Source organism: Gavialis gangeticus, unplaced genomic scaffold (assembly GCF_001723915.1).
Source record: "Gavialis gangeticus isolate Ggan-Ray unplaced genomic scaffold, GavGan_comp1, whole genome shotgun sequence".
NCBI classification, from domain to species: domain Eukaryota; kingdom Metazoa; phylum Chordata; order Crocodylia; family Gavialidae; genus Gavialis; species Gavialis gangeticus.
Window position 1 is genome coordinate 22641381 of NW_017729026.1, and position 10578 is coordinate 22651958.

The 10578-nt window shown below is 41.0% G+C and overlaps 1 protein-coding gene across 1 annotated transcript in view; it reads left to right on the forward strand.

Annotated features, from left to right (window-relative positions):
* The window catches only part of HS3ST5 (heparan sulfate-glucosamine 3-sulfotransferase 5), a 215929-nt gene that overhangs the window by 186204 nt on the left and 19147 nt on the right, over nt 1-10578 (forward strand). Inside the window, exon 2 of the mRNA XM_019520068.1 lies at nt 8658-8796. Coding sequence (XP_019375613.1) covers nt 8690-8796 — 107 coding nt within the window. The 5' untranslated portion in view covers nt 8658-8689. The remainder of the gene's footprint in view (nt 1-8657; nt 8797-10578) is intronic.

Here is a 10578-nt window from a genome sequence, read left to right on the forward strand (position 1 = left end):
TGGCTGCTTAGAGAAGCTTATTGCCTCGGCAAGCTCTGCACTGCCCTGGTGATGTGCCCCTGCCTGCAGGGCAACAGTGAGGTGCACAACTCTGTGCTGCCACCCCTGCTGCTGCCATGCACACAGGGGACACCTCACCAGGGCAGCACAGAGTTCACAGTGGCAAGCAGCTTCCCCATTCAGCCCTGCTGTATTCTGCAGTGCCAGGCTGTACCCGCTGGGCTGAAGAGGCCCCGGGGAAGGGCAGCAGGGTGGGGAGCCTGAGCCTGCAGTGGCCAGTTTGCACCCGCCCTCATTCTGTGCACAGATCTGGGGCACACAGGTGCCCCTACCCCGCAGGAGTGCACACAGCACCAGGGAACTGATCCCACACCCTCCACCCCTGGATGAGCTGCCTGTGGCCCCATCCCACTCCCCACTGGGTCCTGCAGCCACATATTGTCACCCTAGGCCTCAAGCCCCATATACCACCCAGCTGGACAACAGCCCCAGCCTGAGCCCCAGCCCTGCCCACCTCCCTCCTTCCCTATGGGGGCATCAATCCCCTCCCATTTACCTATGGGAGCTGCTCTCCTGGCTGCCATGTGCACATACATGCACATGGCACCCCCTGCCTGACCGCTGTCCTCCTGTTTCCTCCAAGCCCCTTGCAGGGTGGAACTCTGCCAGCATTCAGAGAACTCTTTGCAGAACTGCAAAATCTATGGGTTTCTCTGTCAGTGAGAAAGCCATGTTTCCACAGGTAAAGGAGGAAACGTGTTTTTCTCCATTTTTCCATGGGAAATGGAAAACCCAAATCCCTAGTCATGAGTACTATAGTCATTATATTTAAGTGTAAGTATTCATAAAACAAAATCTAGCCTTCTTGAGTCTCATAACACCACCTCCAGTACTTCAGCATCAGTCATTTCTACACCTGAGTTAATGTTACCACACCTGAGTTGTTTTTTAGCTAGAGCTGAAACAGTCTGAAAACCTGTGAAATAGAAAAGAAACATTATTAGGAATGGCTAAGAGACAGCAACATTGCAGAACAGTACAGTAGTGGATAGTGAAACATCAAGACAATTAAAAAGGATAGAGTATCATTAACACCTGTAGAGTAGAGAGAGATTAACAAGAATCATGGAGATGATTATAAGTAAAGAGCTACTCAAACTCGGTGATCTACATGAAATCAGCAAGAAAAAAAATTTGCTAAAAATAAAATGCTGGCTCCCCAGTGGGAGCTAGCAGTCCTAGCTGCACAGCCCAGCAGGGGAAAGTAGGGGGAGGTGGCCAGCATAAAGGCGAGTAGGCAAGATGGCTGCCACCCCCTCCCCTCACCACTGATTGGCTGAGACAGCTGCCTGTCTAGTGACCCCAGCCCTCTCTGTCAATTAGTGTTGAGGAGCAGGGCCCCATGACGAACAGCTCTGTCAGCAATGAGGGGTGGGGCCATATAACAGACAGCCCTCTACACCAATCAGCTGTGGGGGGCAGAGGCATGGGAGGGGTCCACCATGATAAGTCTGTGAAAATGGTGGCCAGCTCCACTATCTGCCTGCGAAATTAGCTAGCCACGTCCTCGAGTTGGGGTAGACCCCTGAGCTAGGGACAGACATTACACATACACTGGTTTAAGTGATCAGAAACTGGTTTAAACCTGTAACAGAACAAATGTTTAGTGCACATAAACAGGTTGAAAATGGCTGAAACTAGTTTGAAATAAACCTGGTTGAATGTAGTATCAGACTTAACTGATTTGGGTCAAACTGGCTTATGAAATGTCTGTCCCAGACCCCCTGCTGGTTTAAGATAAACTAGACTCCACAGCATCCCAGCATACTCTCTGGGCTGGGCAGGGCTCCCTGTTCCACAGGAGGGCTGGCTCCTCCCATCTGCTCCCTGGCTGCAGCTCTGGCAAAGAATGCAGGCTCCTCCCTCACTTTCCCTCACCACAACCTGCTGAGCAGGAATTCCCCCACCCCTCTTCTCCCTTGCTGGAGCTCCAGCAGAGACTGCAGGCATCTGCCTGTCTTCTCCCTGCTAAGCAGGGATTATTTCCCCAGCCCCTTGCCTTACATCTTTCAGCATTAGCTAGCAGACCACATGCCAGCTGCAGTCCGTGTTGTGGGAGACAACAAAGGCAGACAGGCTTTTTGGAACTAATCAACAGGTAGCTGGTAATGTCCTTCCTTGGAAAAGCTGTTTAAGAAGATCTTGAACTAATGGAGAGAGGCTTTGTTTTCTTAATGGGCTGATAAACACTGAATTAGGGGTGATAAAGATTCCCTACTGGGCCACTTAGGGGGGGTGGGGTGGGGGATGGACATCAGAGCATCCTGCCAGGACCTGGCCATGTACCCCTCAGCTCAGTACTGTGGAAGGGGAGTGAGGGCTGCTCTAGCACCCCCTGGCATCTAGCCTGAGCCACTGTAGGCATGCGCCTGAATTTTTTCAGTCCAGAGGGGATGTCTGTGCGGTTACAAACTGGTTCAGCCTAGCCAGGTTAGACTAACCTGCAAAGATTGAATCAATTCAGGCTGAGGCTTTGTGAATGTTTGTCCCTAGCGCTAACCATAAGCCACGAAGTCAGTTGACTGTCTTAGCAATGCCAAAATTGAAATGCCCTGCCCCTCCCAGGCAGTTGGTTTTAAAGTTTGGGTAGAGCAAGAATCAAATGGGGGTAGAACTGCACCATTGTACCCCCCATTGCTCTGGATCCATCCCTGCACAAAGAGAAAGAGAGAGAGAAATTAAACCTTGTATGATATTTCCTTTAAAGCTTTTCCTGACATTGGAAAGCTCAAATAAGGCATAATATAGTCAGTAATTCAAGTAGGGTATCATAAGTCTTCTGAAGCTTTTGGTTGAAGTCTTGATCTACCTGAGGCATGAGGCTTAAGTAGACTCTCAGAATCTCTGACCTCTACCCTTAGCTATAGAAGAGAAAACAAAGAATATAACTTAGGTAAGAGACCGCAAACAGCATACATAGGCAACATGGAATATTTGCATGCAAAAACTGGAGAAGTAAAAGATTCATAATTGATTTATTCATGCTACAATGCAACTGCAATAAAACTCTATCCCAACTATACAGTTGGTCCAATAAAAGATGTCACTCTAAAAAATCCTTGCCTCTCATTCAATTTCTGGACCACCACAGCTACAACATCACTCTTATGCTACCATAAAAAACTGCAAATACTTTGGTCACCAGATGATTCAAATGCAGATATGATTGATTTAATAATGGCCACTAAAATGTAATAGAGTTTTGTGGGACACTGGAGATAAAATAATAGAAGCCAATACTTGATTAAAGATTTAATAAATATGTAACTCATGGCAAGAGCCAGGTGTACAAAGAGGCACCTTGTCATAAAACTGGGAAAAGACAAAAAAGAATATAGCTGCCAGTATAATTTTGCTATCAACCAACTTCAAGGTTTCCTGTTTCTTAGAAGAGTGTTAGTAGTATGCAACAGGATTTACTGATTCTATCCCATCTTTTTCCTGATTTATACTATAATTTCATTATTTTTCTGTTCATTCTTTAGCATAATCTCTTTGACCCCTCAACATGTCATCACTCTCTGATGAAAAACATTGTTACCACACATGACTTGTGATAGTTCTCTCAGTATAATTCACTGTCTGTAGCAGTGCTGATGTAATTTCACTGCATGGGCATTGGGTGTTATAGAACTGATATGAAGTGAATGTCGCATCTCCTGCTTCCTGCTGGGCTGGGCTCCGTGCCAGGTCTTCTTACCTGCCACTCAGCACAAAGTGATATTTGTGCAAGGCAAGGGTGAGACAAGGACATAGCTACCAGCCTGGGCCATGCACACAAGCTGGAGATGTGGATTCTCTCCTTTACTAGCCATCATGTAACTCTTCCCTGTAAATCCCAACTATTTGAAGTGCGTGAATTTTACTCACAGTAAGCAGATAGCATGTTTATACTTATGGGAATATGAAAGAAAATTAAAAACAAAACAAAAAAACCCAAAACACAACAGAAAGGCACTAAGGGCTTTGTTTCTGAGGTTCTCTTGTCATTGACTTCATTTAAACTATCAGCCTGTAGAAGTTCTGTCTTCAAAGTATGTATACAGATATTTGTTAGTCAACAGATGACCCCTGCTGGTGTGCAAAAATCTGTGCTAGCAAATTTATAAATCAATGCAAAGAAAATCCCTTTGAATCAGCTTTTGCTAAATGCACCAAAAAGCCCCAATGAAGTGCCTGATCTATATAGACGCTGTGGATCTGGGTTGACGTAACATGCCACTGCTCCTGGTAGGGTGCTTTTTTCTTCCACATCTGTCAGCACCTTTTGCTCTATATAATGTTAAATAAACTTTCATTTCTATAAAGGATGTTCTCATTTAATATTGTGGAAATATATATTACTTGTTATGTCACAACGCTTTAATGAAAATTCCAGCAACTACTTTTCTTATTAAATATTGATTAAATCTGTTGCTGTGTATATCTAGTCATATGTGTCCATCTGTAACATAATAATATCATATTGGATATATATATATATATTAAGAACATAGTGAAGGGAAAGGGGTTATTTAAATGTTACTGAAAATGTTCTTCTTTATAATATTTTTAGCTAAATTTCAGCCAAGCTCTACCACTGGATTGGTTGCATAGTGTCTAACAATGTGGGTTTTTAAGTTTTTAAGCAACTTTAAGACCTCACAAGTTTTTGCAGGAGGAAGTTCCATACATACAGGCAAAGGCAAAGAAAGTTAGGATTAGCCATTTGCTGCTTTCATGAGTCTCCTCCTAGTGGTCAATAATTGATGAAACAGTGATTACATTGTTTCAGTGTAGCTGTCATTGGGGTTTCAGCCACAGAGAAATTGTCTTTGGATAATTTCATAGACTTGGAGGGGTTTGAATAGAAAGGTATTACTTCATAACCCTCTGTGGTATAATCATCCAGAGACATTATTTATTCCTCTGTGTCATTCTCATTTGAATTAATAACTTCCTTTTCTTCTTGGGAGTCCAGTAGAGTCACAACTTGCCAATTCCCAGTGCTTAGAGCATCTCAATAATTTTTTGTGACTTGTTTTTGATATTTTTGAAGGTCTACTTATAATGTTGCTTTTAGTCTGGCTAATTAAATCTTTCTAGATATAATGTGTGTTTCCCTTTATAGTTTCACTTGTGCTAGATTTTAAAATGCTGAAAATGTGTTTGGCTCAAGCCAGCCATCTTGGCAAGCAGCAATACCTTTTTTCTGACTACTTGCTTGCTTTTAAATGTAGGGGCCTTCTCAGCTTTTCTGGTAAACTTTATGTAGTTTCCACAGAGCCTTAAGATTTTCATTTTTTAATTTTTTTTTAAATTAAAAGCTGCTATTTTGCACTAACCTTTCTGCACAAAAGATTTTCACCTTAATTATTATGTTGGTTGTTTTTATGCAACAATATAACTGTAACTGGTTCTTGAATCCATTTCTTTGTTATGTAGGGCTATTGAACTAGTCTTTATAAGATGCAATACTTCAGATAATAGAGTATTACTTCTGTAAACTTCAGTTCTCCACTGTGAAACCATGGCAGTAATATTTATTTATATTTCTATCATGGTAGCTTTCTAGTTAGCATAATTTTAATTTTTTTAATATTACTGAAACTAGAACCAGATACAAAATCAGGACTGAGGTACATAAACGAGGACTTAAGCAGCAAGGCCACCATCCAAAATGATCATAAAAATACCCCTATCAGCTGTCACCTAACCTGTCATCACCCTTTCAGTCCTTGGCCCTCCCTGGCTATCTGTGGCCCTAACCCAGTGAACTATCTTCCAGCTCAGCTCCTGAGAGAGGGACTTGATTGGTTCAAGGGGAGACTGAGTGCACCCAAAGTGCCAAGCAGCAAAGCAAATTCTCTTCAGGCTTTTTTGCCTTTAGTTGGAGTAAAAAAACTTCAGAGCAAGACTACTTTCTCCATTTAAAGGGCAAGCAGTCACTCTGTCCCCATCTAGCCTGCACAGCCCTGAGCACCCACAAAGTTAGCTCAGCCCCAAGCCACACAACCCCAGAATACCCCGGTATACTTGGCTATGTCCTTGCTTCTGACTTATCAGGTTCTTCAGCTTACCACCAGCTCTCAGTTTATTAGCCTGCTCTGTCCACTGTGATGCTGATCTCCTTCAACTCCTCTGGACACTTCCTGGGCATTGCTGCCAGTCCCACCTTGTTGACTTGTCAACAAAGCTATACAAATCCTTTATAGAGGGATGTACCTTCTGTCCCATAGGCCAGGTACCTCTGGCTTCAGTGTACCTTAACACTTTCTTTCCCTTTGTGCAAGTTAGTCAAGGAAACTGAAGCATGCTGTATGATTACAATTTGAACATATTTAAAAAAATTATTACAATACAACCCATAGTCCATCACAGCTCCTCACTCTTCCCAAGCATTTTATAGGAAGTCAAGATATGTAACAGAGTTATAGATTCTTCTCTGGTGGGTAAGGACCAAAACCACAAATTAGGACCTAAACTCCTAAACAACTTTGTAAATCAGGTCCAAGGGACTTTTAGGTAGGTTTTGTGGCACCTGTTGCGCAGCTAAGTCCTCCTTTGAACCAGATTTGGAGAATTGGGCCACATCTCCTCTGAATCGAATCAGCTACCAAAGCTTTGCACAGCCCTACGGGACACACCAGAATAAAACTGAACAGCAAAGACTGCTGTGCTAGGTTGTCCTCTCCCTCCCACATTTTTCTAAACTTCACATTAAGCAAAACAAAATAAGAAACAAAACTATTATTAATGCATGCAAAAATATCAATTCTCATAACTTCAGAACTACTGAGCCAGTTTTCTTCAAATTTGGCTTGTTTCTTTAGTCTCCAAAAGATCTGCAAAATCAAATCAATACTATAAAAAACATGAAGAATGGAAAAATGGTGAGGGGGCTTATAAATGGATGAAATTTAAAAAATAAACTAACTCTGAGCCAAGGCCAACTAGAGAAAAATTACCACCCTCCTCCACATTGGTTTATAATAGTCGTGTACAAGTCATAAGGGGCATAGCAAGAGGAACTTCTTTAAAAAAAAAGCTGTTTTTTTAACTGGTCTTTAATGTTACTTTAATACTTTAATGAATGTTTGCACCCCCTTGTATATGGATACTCCCATGACTTGTGGAAAGGTTAAATCAATCCCAATCCACAGGAGTCTACCTCATTTTCTTCCTGTTTTTTATGGCAAACATGACTGTTGAAAGAATGAGACCCATGTAGAACTTATGTTCAAAAACCAGGTTATCCTTAATTTGATTTTCCTATGTCCTGAAGATCTCCATAGTCACAGAAACAACTAGACATAAACTTACCATGACTAACACAGTGAAATCCAAGTAGCAATGTGAGAAAGAGCATTTGGACCATATTTTATTCTCTGAAGAAGTGGCTTATACATGTTTTGAGTGGTAAAATTCAGAACCAATTACAGTAATATTAAAATGTTTTTTATCTACAGAACGCAGCAGTACAGAAATAAAAATTGAAAACCTATGGAAATTTTCTGTCATTATCATCATCATTTCTTGCTCCTTCCTCTTCCCTTAATTAAATAAGTTAATTAAAATAGTAATTAGTAGCAATATGTCCAGACATAGATACAATATCTGCATATTTTCCTCACTTCTAAATTGTTCAGATCATTGATATTAAGCTTCAGCTATGGACTGTGTGAACTGCTTACAATAAAAAATCCTTTGTTAGCATTTTTTGCATGACAGTGAAAGTCTAGGGAAAATAGAGTAATAATGAAAAGCAAAGAGGATGATTAGTTTTGTGGTTAAGGCACTAAATGGGTGCTCAGAAACCTCAGTTTAGTGCCTAGTTGCACTATAAATTTTCTCTGTGACCTTGGGCAAATCACTTAATCTCTCTGCGCTTCAGTTCCCCATTTAGTTTTCAAAAGGATAAATACTTCTTTGTCTGACTGTAAACTCCTCAGGTCAGGACTGCATCTTACTTTGTCATACCCTAGGGCAATGGATTCTGGGTTTGGAATGGGTATAATAATGCTACTGTCATGTAAATATATACATGAAAGAATATATATTTCATCCTCCCAGGCTAAACTGGCCATATGACTGTACAGGGAATTATTCTTATTAACCCCTACAGAAGCACCTTGGAGACCTCTATGAGAATTAGGGGCCCACTTTGTTCGGCTCTGGACAAACATCCAATGAGGGTGGAGTCAATGATGTTTTAAGTCCCTCAGTCCAATATTTAGGTACCACTGGCATTCACAAATCCCCTGCCTAACTCTGAAGGTATTTCAAGTCCTGTGGCATCTAAGTTTCTGTTGCCAGGTATATCTATAATCACCTAAGCCCTGACTGCACAGAGGAGCGCTTAGCACAGCACTTCTCTGTCATCTAAGCCCCATCCTATGGCAAGACTGTTATTCTACAAACTAACTACTTTGCTTAGTTTTATTATGACTGACAGAAAAAAGGCACCAAAAAGTTTTATCTAATACTAATGCATCTTGAAAGGATTTTTTCAAATGTCACATAATAACTTGTAAAGATTGATTGACTGCTTGTTAATAAACATTAGGCTATATATTGCTACTTGCTGATGAGTAGTTTGTGTGTTCTGGTCCCTGCAGACTGAAGAAGTCCTGAAGATTGATGGAGGGCCATGCTATTCAAACAGCAGGCGTTGCTGAGACAGAAGCTCTTTGTGCTAGGCAGCCTTGCTATTGGAAGTCTCCTATATCTAGTTGCCAGAGTTGGGAGCTTGGATAGGTAAGTAATTAAACCACCACATCCTGAGGTCACGCTCTTAATTATAAATGAATCTGGATTTTTTTACTCCTCTCCATATGCTTAAAATAGAATTGAGTAAAGGTCTTCAGTTCTTGTTCTTTCTGTTAATGTATAAAAAGATAGTCCATGCTAATATTGATTTTCATTGTTTCTTCCTCCTGTTTGGGCAGAGGGCACGGGAGAATGGAGAGAGTTGTGACTCATCCAAGTCAAAGTATTTCTCTCTGTCCATTTGTATGCTGTGTGCATTGGCACTTTTTTCCAGAGGAGGAATACAGCAACATACAATAAAAATATCATTAGAGTACCGCGTATTTGTCTGTTCACATCTGTGTGTTGACCTCTCATCTCAGCAAAACAGTTATGATGTATTTATGTATCTTCTTTTCTAAATTTACGAGTGAGCAATTAATGTGCTACAGTGGTAGTTAAAATTATGTATGAGCCTGCAGAGTAGCTTGTCAAGTTTTGAATCCTATTGCACTTAAAAGATTGCTGCAGGGTTTGAGAATTTTAACTCTGTTAATTAGCCATGATTTTCTGGAGTTGAATGTACCAGACAAGGAGGCTGTCTCTGCAAGTGATTTCCTAGAGAGAGTGAAAAATCCACTGAGAGGAAATTAGAGAGCATTTGGCAATTTTGACCAGGCATACTCTTCAGAGGGGGATATAACAAACTATTGGGGATATAATAGTCCTCTCACTAACAGGTGTACTGTTTTTGACACCTTCAGAAAGACCCAAGATTGATCTATTAGATTCCACATGGTAAAAGACTTGACAAAACCATAACTGAAATTAAAGTTTGGGCTCCCTATAGGTTGAGACCTCACTTTGAACAGACTGGGGCTTTTGTCTGGGTAAAACAGATCTTAAGTGGCAAGTTGTGATATGATGTCATTCAAAATAGCCAGTTAATGTAAAACTGCATACAAACTCCAGGCGACTATTGGCTAATATGAGGACATTGGGCGCCTTCCTCTTTGATTCACTTCTGTCCCATTCTTGACTTCAGTAGAAGAAGACAGTTTGTTTAACTAAAAGGAATCAGCACCCCATAGGCCTCTAAACTGGAATATTCGTGGCCAATTCCTGATGCTGCAGAGGGGGTTAAAATTGTACCTAAACAATTATGTGATTCTGCAGATGGGATAGAAAGCCTTCTTGACTCCTGTAGGAGTTCATCATATGCCCTGAGGCATGAAATTTAATTAACCTTATATCATTATCTGTGCTTGCACAGCTACAAATATTATCGATGGTCATAAAATTATCTAGCCACAATATTTAACTCACTGACCTCCTGCAGCACAGAATTCCACAGGTTCCATATATAATATTTCTAATGACAGTAACATTTATCTTCATCTTCATCTCTTAAGCAATATGAAAAATACCACACTGCCTTTCTTTGGGCTTATAAAAGAACAAGAAAAAGAGATATGAATGAATTGGCTTTCTACATTTGTTAGGACACAATCCAAAACTCACTCAAGTCAGTAGAAAAAGATGTCCATTGACTTCACTGGGCTTCAAATTAGAGCTGTAATCACTAAGGTTGGCATTCTGTTCTTTCCTGATTTTCCAAATGACCTTTTTTTTCACTTCTACAGGGCATTGATGGCACTTACTTGCCCAAAAGAATACTATGTCACCCATTTTTAGCCTAAGTAACTGACCAAGGGCGCTTACACAAGTTACATTTTTAACTCAGTCTGAAAGTACTCTACAGCCATGACATAACATGCATAAATGGACGTA